Genomic DNA, 18,142 nt, shown 5'->3' with positions numbered 1-18,142 from the left:
GGGCAACACGCTGCCAAGTTGTATCGAGGCCGGGTGAAAAAAAAAGTGCTAGCTGGCAAATTCCTGGTGCTCGGAAATCGCCACGCAAACATGCAAGGTTGCTGCACTTCGGCCAAGTGAACAGGACTGCCCGGGATCTGGCATAAAAGGTTGCCACTCGAATTCACCATTGATACTGTACTCAGTTACTTTTTGCCCAGTTCTTAATAATTTAGATGCTCTCTGGGAGTATCTTCTACAAGCCTGTATTCTATTATCTAGTGGCTATCGTTGGCTGTAAGCATAAATCACAGCTGAACCAATTTTTTCCAACTTGCGTTTATTCGTGCCACCCACTGAGCCGCTCAGTCTCGTTCCATACCAGTCTCCAAACCATGGCAGTGTTATATGAGCAAAAGAAAAATGGAACACAACTTTAATAATGCCAACAGACGCATAGTCCCTTTTTATCCTGGCTCATAATGTGACCAAACCCAAAAAAAGCCAGCAACACAACAACACAAAAGTCCGCTTTTTTTTTTTTCAATAGCTCCGCAGGGACCAGCCACGTTTGGTTTTTGTATCGGAATTTAGCAATGATGACATCTTCTAGACCCTACAGACCAATGCAATGCACTTCACTGGTCCCCTGCGTGGACGTTGTTACGCAAGGTCTTCTGGCAAAGCCTTTCACGGGAACGATAGGGAAATTCATGCTTCCGCCTTGACTGCATTGTTAGGTGCAGAATCTGAACCCAGTGATGCTGGAACGTCGTCGTCATTTGCAGCATTGGACTCGTTTTGTCCGGTCTCAATGGGTTGGACATACTTCCAGAGGCCGTATGTCTTGCCCACGACCGTCTGCCACAGACGCAGCGTTCCGTCTTCACTCCCGCTTGCGTACAGTTCCCCATCAGGAGAGAATCGGACGCAGTGGACGGGCCCAAAGTGCCCTTTGAAAGATTCTGAAATGGATTGTAAGGAGCACTTGTACAGTGCTCGACAGAAGTTCATGGAACACCGCTCAGAATGGCACGCTAGCAGCGAATGGTAATGTACGGAACTTGCAGACAGGCAACTGGGTTACCCAAGCACCTGTCTGCAAGTCCGTAGGGTACCACTCGCTGCTAGTGCGTCACTCGGAGGAAGGAATGCGTTTGTGCGTGTTTTGTCCAGCTTTTGTCCAGCACTGCATCGTGTCACAAAACTGCTGGCATGAAACAAAGGGGGATACAAAATTATTTTGAGCAGTAAAGGTTCCTTCCAGAAATATTTTCATTTTTAGTTATAGCGTATATGGCAACAAGTACGGCTGCCTGCAATGCTGATGCTACATCATGCAGACGTGATTACGTCACGCCGGGTGATTGTGCCAGGCCTCCAATGTCGTGACGCACCACTTTTGCCTGCCTTTTCAGGATGCTTTTGTAAATTTAATTGTGCAGTGGCAAGACACTGTACAGCAAAATATATTCTTCAATTGTGACTTCTTGACAAACAAAACAGGATTTTGAGCCACGTCAAACGTCACCTCACCTCACACCTCCTGCATAACATTGACAGATCAGTGTCTTGATAGGCAACATGATACATACCCAATTCATTTCCAGTTTCATATTCAAACTTGTACATCTTGAAGTCCTCACCACCACAAACAAAGACAGACTTATTTGGATGAAGAGACGCTGAATTAACCTGACTCGGTACCTGAAACTCCTTCACTTTCTCGTATCTGCAATGGACAAGACTCAGGATACCGCATGCTAAAGTAGACCTAGAATGGTCACAGAGGATATACCCACGTTTCAGTGTTCCAGAAGCTGACAGTGTGGCCATAAGTGACGAGCAAGATAGCACCATCTGCAGTCATTTCGAGGTCACTGGGAGTGCTTGGTAATTCTACTTTTGTTATTTCTGTGTTGCTACCTACGTCCCAAAACCTGAAGGGAGAGTGTGTTTCAGCAAAAATGAGGCTCCACTTTCATGCAAGTGCTGTTCTTTTTTTTTTTCTTCTTCTTCTTCTTCTCTCCTTCTTAATAAAAGACAGGAAAGAAGCATCTAGTACAAATTCAGGTTTGTACAAAACATAATGAGTTTCATGGCTAATGTCCATTTTAAACGTATCATTGCCTCTGATTTGACCTCAGTGTCTGCTGAACTACTTCCTTACCAAAATTGCCACCCAGGATCTCCAGAGCTTGTCTAGTGATTTTATGAATTTGACACTGGAGTTTAACTCACTTTACGCGTGGCTACTTGTGTATGTGTGCATATTACAGTACTGTGTGTACTGATAGGGTTCCTTGAACTCATGTCGGCAAAAGATCACGTTTTGAAACTATTGTATTAGGCAAAAGTTATACTGGTCCCGACAAAAAGTTTACAGAACACACAAGCGGTATATCGTCTCCTATGTGCGACACCCTACCGGCGAGGGAAATGGGCTTGTATACTCGTTCAGAGGGGTGAGCGAGTGCGCTGGTAGCGACACACAGCAGTGGTTTCGGTATGGCATGAATGTGTTCCTCGAAAGGTGGTTTGAATTGGTGTCACTGCCGGCACACTCCTCCACTCCTCTGAACGAGTGAACAAGCCCGCTTCCGCTTGCAGCAAGGGCTTTCTCTTCAGTGTGTAGAGGAGGTGGTGTCCCTCTACATGAGAGAGAGAGCAACACCCTAGCGGCTGCCAGAAGCGGGTGAGTTCACCATTTCGGAGGGGTGGAAGGATGCGCTGTTATCGACACACAGTGGTAGTTCCGGTGTTGCTTGGGTGTGTCTGGAAAGTGGAATCTACCGCTGTGTGTCGCTAACAGCACACCCTTCCACCCCTACGAAATGGTGAACTCACCCACTTCAGTCAGTCGCTAGGGTGTCGCACAGGAGAAAAAGTATGCCGCTCGCATGTTGCGTAAACTTTCCCAACCTGTACCAATCCCAGCATATACAAAATGCCCATTCTTGTGGGTGTGGTATTGGGGACTATTGTATGTGAAACATGGCATCTGAGAAAAGAGAATACAGTTTGGGAATGGAATGAAGCAAGGTGGTTGGTCAAGGCCCTACAATACGGAGTAAGACACCACAATGGGAGCGCATAATGCAGGGCGCGAAAATGACGCTGTGGTATGCGCACTAGTTATTTGTGGTTATAAATTCACTAAACTGGCAAAAAATGTTGGATCTCAAATTAATATCAGGAACAAGAATTCAATCAGAACGCACAGCAGACAGGAATAGAAAAGTTGTCCGTACATATATCAGTATTTCTGTACTGTACCTGACTGTCTTGTCATCAGATGCAGTTGCTAACCGTTTGTCACCTCTCAGGAACAGGACTTTCTTAATTGCTGATGTGTGTCCCCTCATTATAACAGGTCCTGTACAAATATAATGTCGCCGTTGTTGAGAGAGGATCCCAAGAATTACAAAACTGTACTGTATGTAGCTCAACAGAACACTGATTTATATGGTTTTAAAATTGTGTCACAGTTTCCCAATGATAGCAAAACATCAAAATCAATTCATCCAATCCCTAACTGACCCAGAGCACAGACTAGCTCCTTGCCTTCATGAGAAACAAACAATTCTCATGCAATAGCATGGAGCAACATGTACTGATGTAACAGACATGCAGAAAAAGGACTGTGCTAGCAATGACAATGAACAATTGTGTAGTCTCAACTGGTACAAACACACTTTGCTGCATGCACAGGACTATGGTATTGTTTTACTACAATTTTTTTTACAAAACACTACACTTTTTACAAAAAACTACCCAAGTATAACACCAAACGGTGCTACAGTATCACATTGTTTCACACAGTTTCAATTTATTGTGCTTGGATATTACATCACGCACTGTTCTACTTTGTATTCTACTAAACCACAACTCCAAGAGGAAACACAAATATGCTTGTTAGTTTAATGTTTCTTAACTTTCATTTAATGTTTCGGAATCTTAATTCTGGGTGCACACCACTCCAAATTTGCAAAAGTCAACGAAGCATAATTATCACTACCAGTTGCACCCCCTTGTGCCCCCTCACAGGTGTGTAGTACCACTCCACAGTTAATCTATCAGACACATGTTAATACTACGTGAGGGGCATTTTTAACTTTGCCTCTGTTCTTCACAAGTTTTGTTGGCAGATTGTACTGTTTTCTACTGCCAAGGGGATGAAAGGAAAAAAAGAGCATAACATCTCATGTGCTACTAAAGACTGGAATATATCATGATCCCTGTTTGTGCTGTTATTGTATGTGAAGACATCGGTCACTCAACGTCGTCACGATGGCACAATAAGCTACACTGTACAACAAAACATAGCAGTACATTGTAAAAATGGCTAAGAAGTGTTGTGTCTGTCCTTTCGTGTTCCCTAGTCTCGGGGGGGTTTACATTATGCAGTACTTTGTAACACAGGTACTGCATGAGACTGACTGAAATCTCAAACTTCAGTATACTTAATGCCCTGTGTTTTAGGATAACACCTGGTTCCCGGTAAAACCCATTTTTACCGCCGATTTGCACCATCATCACTTAGCGTGAAACCCGAAAAATCCCAAAAACTAATGTGGCAATGTGCCAGTTCAGCTACCAATACGGGCACTGCTAAATGCTGAGCAGTGCACATTCAGCGTGCTGTTTTGCGTTAATCTCGAGTGTGAGAAGTGCTCCTTTTCCTATTTTCAACCGGGAAATCTGCTTTCCCACCCGATATTGCCAGATTTTACCTTGTTTTACAGCTCCTGAAATAAAACACAATTTTTACCCCCAATTTTCAAAACACATAAAACCCGAAAACACAGGACCCTAAGTATACTGTACCCACTAGGAACAATGCTGGAGGGCTGCCACTACACTGTGCGCAGACGTTATGGAAACATTGCAGGGATAAGTTGTAGAAAGGGCATTATGTGTTAGAAAGTCATAAAACATTTTACTAGCAGCTAATAGTGAAGCTAATGATTAGAGGGACATAAAGGAAACTATCTCCAACAGCTTGGTCATAGGTAAGCAGAGCTCTGGTGTGGGCTAGTTGGTAATGCATGATCTAAAAATGGTTATGCTATATCTCAGAAAGGTAGAACAGAGAGTAACACATGTGGAAGCACCAACGGCCTCTCATCCTGTACTTTCGTTTTGCCGCACATTTAGCCCACACACAGATGGCCCACTGCCGACGCCACCAAAACACGCAGGCAAAACACAGGATTAGAGGCAATTGATACTTCCGTATGTCCACATTGTGTCCCATACACTTGAGTAAGTCAAGAAACTGACAGTGTTTCTGGACGCCTTCAAGTTAAGAGGACTTTACAGAAAGGTTAATGACATGATGACAGATGAAGAGGTGGAAGAAAAGAGCTGTGGTGCTAAGCACGAGCAGAAATTTGTACCTTGTCAAAAAGAAGTGGTTTACAAGATCCCCTTATCATGACAGAAAATTTACATGGGACAAACAGGCAGATGTTTGCATGAGCAAGTCAAGAAGCAAAACAGAACTAGAGATAATCGAGGCGTACACCATGCTGCAGATGAAAAAAGGCGATTACACTAGTGAACTTTTGATAAGCTTCACGAAGAAGGAAACGGAATTCTCTGGATTGTATAAGCACATGGAGCCAGATAACAAAGGCCCGCTCCTCTCGCACTAGTTTTATGCATATTTACTTGTATGTTCAAACCTGTTCAGTACACAGTTGTAGTGCTGCGCTCGCCTGTCTCCTCTCGTGTTACTGTCTCTTCTACCTTTCTAAAGTATAGCACAACTATGTTAGCCTCCCGTGAAAGCCATACCAATACAGCTGGTAGAAAATACATGTTAGCTGCAGAAACAAAATTGAAACAGCGACAAGAAAACAGCCAAGATGGAACAGGAAAGAAAGAAAGTTTGTGTGAAGGAAATAGACGATAACCAAAGACTTGTCTGATACTGTTACCTGCCGTCAAACACAAATAAATGTGCAAACCAGATCGCTAGATCATGCACGCTTCTTATTACTTCATTCGCGGAAACGCAAATGAGGCATACTCAGGGCATGGTACACTAAACGAACAAAATAGCGGGTTGACAAGCAGCATACTCCTGAACCAGATGGCCCTTACCAGCATCTTCTTTGCCCAAGTCAAAAATCCGCAATGCCTTATCGTTGCTCCCGGTCAGTAACGTTGATCCATCATAGTTGAAGTCAACGCTGCGGACTATGTGTGGATGCGTGAATGTGTGCAGCTCTTCCCCGGCCACCGCGTTCCACAACTGCAATAAAACATGTGGTTACCACTCCAGACATAGTAGTAAGCCAATTTTACACATACCTTGGCGCTGAAGTCTGCTGCCCCAGTGGCAGCCCGCGAGGCGTCCTTATTCAATGCAACTCCCCAAACGGCTCCTTTGTGGCCGACAAACGTTCCAATCCAGTCGCCAGTGTCGCCTTGGCGTAGCATGGGCTTGCCATCTGCATAATTTGCCAAGCTACATTTACTTGTGTCGAACTGTCAGCTGAATCCGACGGCAGTGCCCCCTTTTCTTGCACATGTAGTAGCGAAATCAACATTCACGACAAACCACGAATTGTTGTTTAGTACGGTAATGGTTAGCTTCGGGCAAAACATAGTCTTCTTCGGCATAAGGATGTTACATGCTATGTAATTTGCGTACCACAACCAAGCGAGAACGGGACTTTTCAAATCACGCAGGAATGTGCTGCTCAGCAGCGACTGGCTTGCGACAGCCCTCATTGTTGGGTGTAACAGTGGGATTACCCGAGATAGTCACTTCAAATACCCCCAGAATTCAGAAGCGCAGCTATACATAACTTCAGAAGCACACGGCTAGCGAGCAAGAAAAACACACGCGAGCACATGTCACAGCGACAGCCGGGTCCAATGTTTGTACGCGCTCTACGAGTGCACCTATGAACCCCACTAACCTTTGCACGCCGATATTAGAAAATAGGCCCCAGAAGGCGATAACTGTGAGAAACATACATCAACTACAGGCCGCGTGTGGCCAGAACAAGTTAGCGGCGTTTGCCTCAAGCCGGCCATTTTTCGAATACAACCGGAAGCTCAACCTGAAACAGCTTCCGCTAAGATGCTGCATGCTACTGCCATCTATCCCATGCGAAAGTATACTAAAGTTATGGCGCGTTCGCTATAACTCGAGTGACTCTGGATATTCCGAACAGAGGCGAATACGTATGTCTGCAATAGTTGAAATCAAACTTGATGTCATCAAACATATCAAACAATTTATTTCCTTGAAGCTCGTTCTGCTCACAAATTGGTGACGCGTTCGTAGAGTTCGTAGGTTCGCAGTGTGCTGCACACGCAGTTAAAATATGATATGCTACAGTCTATCACGCTTGATATCTTGCGGTGAATTTAGATCTCACAACATCGAATGCGCGTCAGTAAGCGCGTTTAGTTAACAGCAACTTTACCAGCGTCGTTTGTCTTTTTCCTGCTCGTGGGGAACGAGCAGGTCGACATCGCCGCAGAAGCAGCACTCTTGTCTCGGAAACGAACCAGTATTGTTCTGCTGAAGGAGACCGCCGTTCCATTCTGCGACGCCTCGTGACACCCCTGGATTCCCGCCAATAGACAACCGACATTCTCCCCCCATCTATATTGAGCAGAGTTGATCCAACGCTCGCTTTCCGCATGCACGAAGCACCTGTCGTCAAGATGCTGCATTAATCCAATGCGACTCGATGTAGCCTTTACCGCTCAGTGGCGTTACCGCTTGAGACAAGTTGACTCACCCACCTGCTGCCACTGTGGTGCTCTTGAGGATCTGGAGCACATTCTTCTTCATTGCCCCCACTACCAACCATCCCGAACCGCACTCTCCGAGTCACTTAGTCAGCTGGACTCTCGCCCCTTCTCCCTATCGAAGTTGCTTGGTCCCTGGTCCAAGCCAGCCCAGCAACGATCTGCAATGGGGTAGAGTATCGCCTCTGGCGATGAACCTCCCCACTCTCCATTTCGAAATAAAGTTGTTGTTGTTGTTTGTTCCTTCGTCATTTTCTTTTTCTTTCTTTTTCAACATCTCCGGAAGGAAGTGAAGAAAACAGCCAGCGTCCAAAACAGTAATGATGTGCAAGAAATTTAACAGTGAAGCCTTCTTGAATATTCACAAGCCTTTCATGTAGTAGTCTATACATTTCTTCGAAATAGCATTGCCACTGTAATGCGATTCCTTGATGTCGTAAGTAGCCACAATCGGGTGGGGCTGCGAGCCTGCGACGCATTGTCGTTGCTTCCGTCAACCGCAATTGCGAAGACGCGTCATCTCAGGCAACATTGCATTTTGGGCGGCCGCAGCCATTTCACAGGCGATGGCAGCGCGCAGCCTTCGTCCGTCCATACCATTGGCACTTCGCTCCGGAACCAAGAAAACGCCATTCGTCTCCTTTCACTTTCAGCATACAGGGCAATTACTATAAAATGTCACAAACGGTTTCATGTAGCGTACGTGGACGATGAGCCAGGGGCGGCTCCGGACCTTGTATTTCGGGGGGTACTTCTTTGTCGAAGCGCGTAGTTGGGAGGGGAGAGAGGGTGATCCAATGTATAAGCTGACCCTGACTGACAGTGTATGTATAAACTTCAGAGCGACTGTCCTGCCCATAGGCGCCGACTGCGGGGGGGGGGGGGGGGGGGGGGACATGAACTAGGGGGGGGGGGCGCCGCCTCCCCCGGGAAGTCCCTCTAAGAGACTGACACCAACCTTTGGGGCTCGGCGCGCCCGGGTAAAAAGAGCGAAGAGACACCAACCCCAAAAATGCATCTTGCAATTTGTGCAATATGTATCCGCCCACCATACTCATGATCACAGTAGAAGGTGAGGCGAAGAAACACAGAGGATGACACAACACATAGCCTGAATTTCGCCCAAAGCAATCAGATCAATGAAACGAAGCAGTCGAAAAGGTACCAGCAGCTGCCAGTGAGGTGTAACGGTAGGATCTTCGGAACGCATATCCGTTGGGAGCGGGTTCAACTCCCGCTGCTCCATTTCATTGACCATATTCATTATATTGCCACGAGTCATCTTCGAGAAACTTCCAGGGCAGGCGAAACGGTATATCTCATCCCGGCGCATGCTGAAGAAGAATGAAGCTTCCAGACACATCGCCTGCTCTCTGGCAAACGCACGTGCTGTTTCTAGACTTTTCGGCGCGACGCTTAAATGCTTACGAAAGGAAAGTTAGGTAGCAAGCGAGCTGGTGGTGACGATCCATGACTTGAAAACCCGAGACGAGGCAGGGACGAAAACAGACACACACAAACACGGTCTCACGGTCTCTTTTGAGACCGTGTTTGTGTGTGTCTGTTTTCGTCCCTACCTCGTCTCGGGTTTTCAAGTCATGGATCTTAAATGCTTGTGCGCCCCAAGCTGGAGCATTCATTCTTTGGACTCGGTTGTGTTCAGAGAGCTACCACTCTTGTGCTTTTGCTACAAAGTAGTTTAATAAACCATTTGCAGTTTATTCGACGACTCGCCGGCCCATTTCGCTTCGTGACAATATTGCGCGCATTTCGGGTCAAACACCGAGGATTCAATGCATTTTGTTCCTTTTGCACTCAGTTTTCAAAGGCCTAATGCCTTCAGTTGTGCACATGTTCACTGATTACGTTCTCTCTGTTTTCTCTTCTTCTTTTTTTTTTTTTTTCTGTTCTTCCTTCCTCTTATTTCTATACCAGTTCTGCATACATCATAGGATCCCGCCAGAGTGTGTGATTCTTCAGCTTTAGTTTTGTGTTCTTCATTTCTCTTTTCCTTTTCTTTTGCGTTCTTTTCTTTGCCTTTTTTGTCTTCTCCCTTTCACTTTTCTTGTTGACTAACAAGCCGACATCCATCTGGCTTACCTTTCCTTTCTGCCCCCCCCCCCCCGGGAAAATGAAAACTCTCCGCCTCTGCTCCTGCCCACATGGACTTGGGATTTACAAGCATCAGTGTCAGCTCACAATACGTTATCGGCAGGGAAGCATTGTGAAACAGTTGAATGAATCCGGCAAATCTCAAGCGACATCTTGCGACGAAGCAATAAATAATTAAATAAATTGTAATTAAACATTTAAATAATTAGTTACAATAAAAATTTGCTAATTGTACGGCATCAATAGTTCGGCTCACCCACTTCATACACGGCTGCCCCAGGTTCCTTGGGGGTCGTGCTGCTATACGACAAGGGGTTCCCTCGAATAACATAAGTTCAGAACCACCAGTATAGAGGAATGTAGCACATGATATGAACTGGGTGCGAACTTTAACCACATACGGGACGCGTTCGCACAATCGCTCACATTCCGCATTGTAGGGGTTTTTTTTTTCGTGTTAGCGCCGCGAAGCAACTGTGGCTATGAGCGGCGTACAGACGTGGACAGATGGAGAGAGGACAGCAGGAAGGAGTGGAAGACAGGGGGGTTAGTATGCGTCCAGGGCCGACTTCAAGGAGAACAGTGCCAACATTCGTCTGGAAAGTCTTCGGAAAACCCAGGGAAAACCTCAGACAGCACTGCCGGGACAGCCGGTGACAGGATTTGAACCCGTGTCGCCTCCCAGTCCCGGCGTGGAAAGAGATCATCCTAACCACTATGCCACGGGAGTTGGTGCATTGTAGTCTTTACTTACATCATATATATATACTATATCACTGCCTGATTACCTGTCCGTTTCACAAATAAGTACACGAATACTCTCGTCGGTTAGAAACATGCACAGTCACACAGTCAGTGGCGTAACCAGCTGGGTGGTATGGGGTATCCACCCCACCCACCCCCTCCGAAATCGTACCTTTGGTAGTGCATTTGGGAGAGGGAAACGATGGGGAAATCCTCGTCTCCCCCTGTAAAGTCCCCATAGAACCCCTCCCGAAATATTGTAGGAAGGGAGTTGCCTCAGGAAAGAAGCCGCCGATATTTCGAACAGAGACTGTGCTTCTTCAGAAGAACAGTCTCTGTTCGAAATATCGGCGGCTTCTGTCCTGAGGCAACTCCCTTCCTACATCTCTACCGGTTCGCTGGATTTCTACCCATCTACTCCCGAAATACTGTTCTGGCTACGCCACTGTGCATAGTTATTCCCAGCCTTTGGAGGGCTCAAAGGCTCCAAAGGGGCCTTTGAATGTGTGTGAGCCACAGAAGGAAGACGAAGACGAAGAAAACACTCTCCACTACATTCCTAACGAGAACCACTTCATGGCCACCGTAACTACAATGGGTGAAGACCTGCACGGTGAGTGTGTGAATTTTCTATTTGACAAAGAACTGTGTCTTGTCCCTTCCTACAGTTGGCCATACACCCAGTGTGCAAAAAGTGTTGGCTTGGAGGTAAACGAGGCAAAGACGGGTTTTGTGGGTAAGGGTCTCATGATGCAAAAGGTCGCGTTTCGAACAAGTGCACAAAAACAATGGTATTTTTGTGTCTCTCGCAGCTGACGGAAGCGCCTAAAGTGGAACCTTCAGATCCCGTCTTCCTCAGAAATCCACGTTTACGTAAAAAAAAGAAAAAGAAAAAAAGAAGACTCCTAACGGCAGGCGGTAACGCGCGCGTGCAGGCATCAAGGACATCTTAACTGGGAGCAGTTATTTTTTCCTATTCCTCTTTCGCTTTTGCTGTAACTACCAAGAGGATCTTCACGAAACATCCGGCTTCATTCTTTTTGTTATTGTTTTTGTTGCAAAATGTGTAGGATCCATACTTTTGTAGAGGTTAAACATGGTTACCAGACAATTATCTAAAAGCCATCCAGACGACAACTTAAGTGGAAAACTGAAAGATTCAGTGGGAGATTCGAAATCGGGAGCCATTAACCCGCTTCCAGCCCCGCACCACAACACGAAAGTACCGCCTCCACCTTCCACGTTCGGATTTTTCGTGCCTCTATAATTCAGAATTTTGCTCCGATCCCAGGAACAACGGCGTGGATGAGTAGCACCAAGTTCCCTGGCGACTTCATCGGCCTGCTGTACTGTGGCAGCATCTTCACCGTCTATGGTGTCGTCTTAGCGTGTACCGTGTCCAAGGCATACCACTCTCGACCACGTATCAACGGAGTCTTCCAGACATCTTTTCTTTCCTCGACGTCCTTCTTCCGGACACTAAGAGCGCAGCTTCTTGAAGCAGCAGCCAAAGTCACGCTGTCTTCCTTGGGGATCTTGGGTGTCCTCTACATCGCGCATCAGGACAGCGCTGTGCGCACAGCCGTCCACGTCACTGTCTTCGCATCGTACGCTGTGGTGGGCTTGGTCGACGCCCTGAACGCTTTCAACATTCTCGCTTTCCCTGACGTGAATTACGTAACGTCGTTATTAGCCGGTATGATGCAGACTCTCGACTTCCTACACGGCAACGACCACGCTCGTAACCACTTCGAGTACCAGATGTATTCGCAGCTGCAGTTAATCAGCGGGGTGTCACTCGTGTGTCTGTTTGCAGAGTTTCTGAACAGAACCAGCTTCTGGTGCGTCGTCTGCCGCATCGTTGCCACGCTTGTTCAAGGTCTGTGGATGATCGAGATGGCGTTTGCCCTACATAAACCGATCAAAGTGGATATGGATATGCCGATTCACACAAGGATGATGCTACATACTGCTCTGTGCTGCGCTGCGGTACTTGGAGCGTTCGTGTTTGTCATGTTTGTCAACGACCGCGCTCAAAGATCGACGAGTGCGGCGCTGGGTTGGAAAAGGCTTGAAGGAACCACCAATGGCGAGGAAGATTTTGCAGGAGATTCGGAAAAGTTTCCAACGACGGATGGCGACCAAAGAGGCAGAACATCAACAACGGTTGCGTGACCAGAGGTTAAATCGTGTGCTTCTGAGTTTACGATATGAAAAAAAGGGTTGTGTAGCAAAAACTCTTCGTACACCTGAGATCAATTATATATTCATGTAGCACAGTATTCGAGTAAAAAAGACAAACGACTTAACCTCTTTGGCGCATTCAGAAATTGTCGTGTACATACATTCTTGAGACTGGAGGCCAGGGACAGCTTGCACGAGCGTTGAGGAAATTCCCCAGTGACGTCTTCTCTAGCTTTCCAGTGCTCTACGAATGAGAAGCATTCAGGAGCGTAGCGTGTTCCCTAAGCACGACCGAAACTAAAGGTGAGGATAAGATACATATCGACTGAGGCATATCCTCGGATTTCCTGCAAGCGGACCCAGAATGGCAGACGTGTACGGGATAGTTTCGCCTGTGTCCACAAGCGCTTGCACAACGACGCAGAAATAATTTGCAAATGGCTGTCATTCCAGCGGTATAGCGTCGTTCAAAAGAAAATTCCGAAGACGACCGAGGTGGCTTGTGTAGGTCATGTTGCGGAAATGCTGCGCTGTTTCGCTCTGTTGCACTTTCAATATCATCATCAGTTTGGCGTCTAGTGGGGTTCATTCGATGAACACACTTTCCCTCTATAAGCCTCGGCAAAAATTACCCCCCCCCCCCTGAAAACACATTCATATTGACATCTGTCGTTTCGGAAAATGCACCCGTCAAACAACATCATTATACACCATGATGTTTCACAATGAGGTTATAGCGACGTTCAGCCGGCAAGCAGGCGTCCTTCGCCCGTCAATAACCTCCCCCTTTCCACTTTTTCGGACAGGGATTACAATGTACAGATGCTAATTTGTAACTTGTGTGGGGCAACATCGGCTTTTGTTCTGCGCAGTGCTCAGAATTGAGTCAGCAAAACATAGAACGTCTTCATCAAAGAAACCAAACGAAAACTCACGAGTACGCTTGGGTCATTCAGAAGCAAGTATACCCTAATGGCGTCAGTAAGTACAATTGTAAAGCTATAATTACTGGTACAAATTCTGTGGCCGTGCTGTGTCTTTCTTGCCGTCTTCATCTGATTGCACGAACTCTACTAGGGCTGTCTGCAGGTTTCTTGGCCAGATATACTAGAAGTATAAGTCATCTTTTTCTTTTAGTTTTATTTTTCAATACAATACAAACTCTGTCCAAAGATGCCGCAGTGCCTTGTTGTAGGTCTTCTTGTCGAGGCTGTTGAAAACCATTTACGGCACAGCAGCGCACCCTCATCAAACACACGCGCGATGATTGACTATAGCCCACCACACACAGTACAGTTCCCGACAAAAGTTTATGGAACACCAGAGCGACGTATTTTTTTATAGGAGCGACACCCTAGCAGCGAACTGGAGTGGACACACTGTGCGTTGAAATATTCATCGCTGAATTTCGCTATGCAAATGAACCAAAACATGAACTAAGCACTTTTCTTGCGCAGCAAATAGCGACATGCAATCCACGTGCTTTGGAGCGATGAAGCTGATTGATGTAGGAGCTAATCTGTTGGCCAGACAGACCGCTCTTCGACCCGGACAAGGCGAAGGTCGCACCATTTCTGCGTTTGCAAAGTGCATATTTCTTGTTTCGGCCCATTTTCATAGCGAAATTCAGCGATGAACATTTCAACACAGGTGCGCTTTTAACGCTCTTTTAAACATGGAATGTCTTTCAACGAGGAATATATTCCTTTCTGTTTTCTCGCTTTTATGCGAAATCCTATAATTAAAGATTAATTAATCAATGTTAGGTAAAGAGTGATCTTGTAGATACATACTTTTTTCCAGAGAATGTTCACCTGTCCGTATCACTCAACTGCAAAAATGGCATCTATTTTGCACAGCTGGTTTTTTAATACAAATTATGTGACGAATAAAAATAAACACCCTGCAGAATGCTTCTTAGGCTTTAGCCAGCCACGTAACCTGTGACAGTCCGTACAACGCCCAAGAACACCGCGTGCATGTAATCAGGGACAAATCCAGACACAATTTCAGCATGTGGCATATTTATTAGTGCAGCTGGTCCTTTAGATCCGCAGACATTATAGAGGTTGTCCTTTAATGACTGCTACATATCTCCTCACTGTTGCTTCATCAGTCCGTTCTCTTGGGATGTTAGTGGTGATAGGGTTCACGGCTGAGGCATAGTACTCTCCTTCATGGTAGCACCTACTGCTTCCGCAGTACTCGTGAAACCCAACATTGTTTTACATTAGGAGTGGAGCTACGGAGTCGACACAGCACCATAGCCCAATAAATCTGCTTTTAACAATGCTTCCTGACTTCTATGACTTTCATGACTTTCATGTCATACCACAGACAATATCCTTTGCATGATCTGCAGAGTCCGAGGAAGGTGTTCATGTCCGGCTTTACTTTACCACAGTTGAAAGCATGTGCTTCTGCCTCACAGTTTGCGGCAGCTCATTTATCATCACGTGAATGGGCCAAGCTGATATGTTTGCTGATCTAAATACTTGTGCCCATCAGTATTAAATGTATAATAGAAGTTGTCAGTTGATAACAAGACCTGACCGGCCAGGGATAGTGCTTCGTACTTTGCCCCGTCCAAGATCCGTTCAAATTTGTTTGTCTCTTACTTCTGTACAGTGACTTCTGGCAACCTGATCTCTAAGTGTTCGGTTTACACTGCAGTGTGGCGCTTCATGAGGTGCTCCCCGGAAAAGGAGCAGGAGTGAAGGAGGTTGCGCATTCAGCTACTGCTAAATGTTAATTACATCTTTTAGATTTTCTATTTGTCACTGTCTGATGCACGACAGTATTACTAGAGCCAAGCATTGCGCATCTCTGAAGGCACAGTGCAACTGAGAATATTACACCCAAGCTGGAATATGTGCTGTGACACAACACAATATGTAGAGCATTTTGTCCAGTAAATTTCCATGTCACATTGAGTCTAATTCAATTTTGCGGGAATTCATTTACACTCATTGGAAAGCTCTATACACATCAAATGTGACTATGCCACAAAAAACCACGACAACCTGTTTGTCGTCTCAGTCACAACAACCTACTGGCAAATCGAAATGGAGGACCATTCAAATCAGAAATATGCTGCTGTGGCTCATTGGTTCAATGAGAAAAGATGGGGACATTCAGTGGGTTTGAAGACACCACTTCTCATTACATCTCATTCACACTTACTGTGATTTCTCATAAAGACCCATTGAATATTGCACCATTTTCAATGTCATATTTGTCCCAAATCGTCTATTGGGAATGGGAATATTCGTGGTCACTGAATGAGATTTGTGGACATTATATCCAATAGGTTCAATGAGATTTTCATAAGATTTTGAATGAGATAGTTTCCAGCAGGTCACCATGTTGGTTGAGCCGTGCCCTCTGTAGATTCCTGATAATTCGTGACTTTACGTCACGAAACAGCTTCTGCACTGTAGGCGGTCTGTACCTGAGGTCGGCTCCTGTCAGCAGCTCCTCGTTTGCTCACTGATACTCACTCATCTCACGCTCAGCTCTCTATTTGCTCACTCATATTCAGCTCATTGCCACATTGAGCATGAGTGACCATGCTCATCAGCTTCTCGAGGATTCTTCTGTATATATACTGTACAAGCGAGTGAATTCACCTTAGAACGGCAGAATCGAGCACCATAACAAAGACGTTGCTAGGGTATGCTCGACTAGTCACTCTATCGCACCACGAACGCAGACACCGCCTACTTCTCCAAAGCACTATACTTTTTTTCGTAGCCAGATAGCTCGCGCTCGTGCGAACTGTCACACCCGTACGGTCGGGTGAGATGCACTAACGGACCTGGGGCAAATTTAAGGCCCGGCAGGAATTCTGTCTCCAGGAACATCAGGTTCGTGGACGCCCCTCTCACAGGTGCGTCACATATGAAGAGGGCCGGCGAAAGAAGTTACGGGCCCCCGGGATGACTCCGGATGAGTCCTGCCCGGGCCCCCTCCTCATGTCTCCTGGTGCTAGGAACGGTCTGGCCTTGCGTCAGCCCGTGCACCAGGACTCCATCCCCGGCTGCCCCCTCCTTCGCCGGCCCTGCTTATGAACCATATATATATATATAATAATTTCTTTCTCTGTCCACGCGTTGTAGGTAACAGTGCATTGCACAAGAACGGAACTTCTGTTGTCAGAGCTCACGGATAAATTCTACCATATCGCTCTGTAGCACGTCCTTCAATTCTGTAATTAACGCTGCGAAACATAACCATGTGCATAATACATGCATTCTCACATGAACGGGGCTAGTCGTACGCCACAGTAGCACGCTTCGGCAAGCACCCAGTAACTTCAGGGTCAACATGACAGGTTTCATTTCTTGTATATAGGCAACGCGTGATAATGGTTACTCCTCGAGCAATGAAATCTAATAATTATTTTGGTGTGTGATCGCACGCTAAATATTGCTGCAATGATCATTCGCAGGTTGATAACGTTACCAGACATTCGGAAGAGAACGTGAACCACATCGTAGGGCACCTGTTCCCTGGTCTCCTGTTTTTCATCCTGGGCACTTGGTGGTGTTTGGGCATCTGGCGGCTATATTTTCTCGGACGAAAGCCATTTTGCTCCTCGGCTAGTTTTCCCATCCCTAAGTATTCACACAGGCTGTGCCTTGAAGGATGGGGGAAGATTATCTTCGTTCTCGCAGGCATCGCTGGCGAGACGTACACCGCCATCGACGATGGTCACATTGCACACCTGAACAACATGCAGCATACGATCATGTACGCAGCCTTCGTAATCGTCGGCATTGCAGATATTCTCACTTCCAAGAAGTACCGTCTACCCCCAAAGACGGACTACATGGTTCTGCTGCTGGCTGTGCTGGTGGAAGCCTTCCAGTTCAGCTTCCACCTGCACGGTCGAACGCCAGTTGACACTATGGTACACAAATTGCTCATTTACAGCGCAATTGCTGAGGCAGTTTTCATCGGCCTAGAGATGAGGGACACGCACTGCGTCTTATACGCATTGGGAAGAGCATTCTGGACAGCTCTTCACGGTGCCTGGTTAGCTCACATTGCGTTTATGCTGTACCACTCACCGACTAGGCTGACGGCTTGGAACTTAAGTGAGGATGATCAGATGACTGTAGTGGGAGTTATGTTTGGGTGGTTCATGATTTTGTTCCTGGCTTACACGGCGTTCATAGGGTGGCTGGTCTGCCGGTATGCATCCTCTCATGGTCTTAAGGGGATCGCGGATGAAGAGAGGCAGAAATTAATCACGAACGGTCAAAGAAGTCCAGGGGGTGACGAAACAGAAGTAGATTTAGGATCAATGGCACTGAGTCAACGTGACCGTGTTTGCGAACCATAG

General features: G+C 46.4%; 3 protein-coding genes across 3 annotated transcripts; 2 read left to right on the top strand and 1 right to left on the bottom strand.

Annotated features, from left to right (window-relative positions):
• Positions 1-398: 398 nt before the first annotated feature.
• LOC135400899 (serine-threonine kinase receptor-associated protein-like) lies at positions 399-7,057 on the bottom strand. The gene is made up of 7 exons (XM_064632894.1): positions 6,912-7,057; positions 6,298-6,437; positions 6,088-6,238; positions 3,256-3,355; positions 1,782-1,919; positions 1,575-1,711; positions 399-944 (listed from the first exon to the last, which is right to left on the bottom strand). The coding sequence occupies exons 1-7, from the start codon at positions 7,027-7,029 to the stop codon at positions 691-693; spliced, it is 1,038 nt and encodes a 345-aa protein (XP_064488964.1). The 5' UTR covers positions 7,030-7,057; the 3' UTR covers positions 399-690.
• A 4,090-nt stretch (positions 7,058-11,147) lies between these two features.
• On the top strand, positions 11,148-12,920 carry LOC135400898 (uncharacterized). Its single transcript, XM_064632893.1, has 2 exons — positions 11,148-11,224; positions 11,903-12,920. The coding sequence occupies exons 1-2, from the start codon at positions 11,188-11,190 to the stop codon at positions 12,784-12,786; spliced, it is 921 nt and encodes a 306-aa protein (XP_064488963.1). The 5' UTR covers positions 11,148-11,187; the 3' UTR covers positions 12,787-12,920.
• A 4,610-nt stretch (positions 12,921-17,530) lies between these two features.
• LOC135400578 (transmembrane protein 45B-like) lies at positions 17,531-18,142 on the top strand. Its single transcript, XM_064632414.1, has one exon. It carries the CDS (start codon positions 17,531-17,533, stop codon positions 18,140-18,142), a length of 612 nt encoding a protein of 203 aa, XP_064488484.1.

The sequence above is a fragment of the Ornithodoros turicata genome, chromosome 7 (assembly GCF_037126465.1).
Source record: "Ornithodoros turicata isolate Travis chromosome 7, ASM3712646v1, whole genome shotgun sequence".
NCBI classification, from domain to species: domain Eukaryota; kingdom Metazoa; phylum Arthropoda; class Arachnida; order Ixodida; family Argasidae; genus Ornithodoros; species Ornithodoros turicata.
The sequence above is the reverse complement of the archived record's forward strand: the minus strand, read 5'-3'. Positions and strand labels throughout refer to the sequence as shown.

Bases quoted from the DNA above. Each gene is read 5' to 3' on its own strand.
- LOC135400578 (XM_064632414.1), top strand. From the start codon at position 17,531: ATGCAGCATACGATCATGTACGCAGCCTTCGTAATCGTCGGCATTGCA.
- LOC135400899 (XM_064632894.1), bottom strand. From the start codon at position 7,029: ATGGCCGGCTTGAGGCAAACGCCGCTAACTTGTTCTGGCCACACGCGG. The intron at 3,356-6,087 runs GTAAGGGCCATC...ATATTTGTACAG, and splicing joins CTTGGGCAAAGAAGATGCTG to GACCTGTTATAATGAGGGGA. The intron at 1,920-3,255 runs GTACAGTACAGA...CTCTCCCTTCAG, and splicing joins TCTGATGACAAGACAGTCAG to GTTTTGGGACGTAGGTAGCA.
- LOC135400898 (XM_064632893.1), top strand. From the start codon at position 11,188: ATGGCCACCGTAACTACAATGGGTGAAGACCTGCACG. The intron at 11,225-11,902 runs GTGAGTGTGTGA...CTCCGATCCCAG, and splicing joins AATGGGTGAAGACCTGCACG to GAACAACGGCGTGGATGAGT.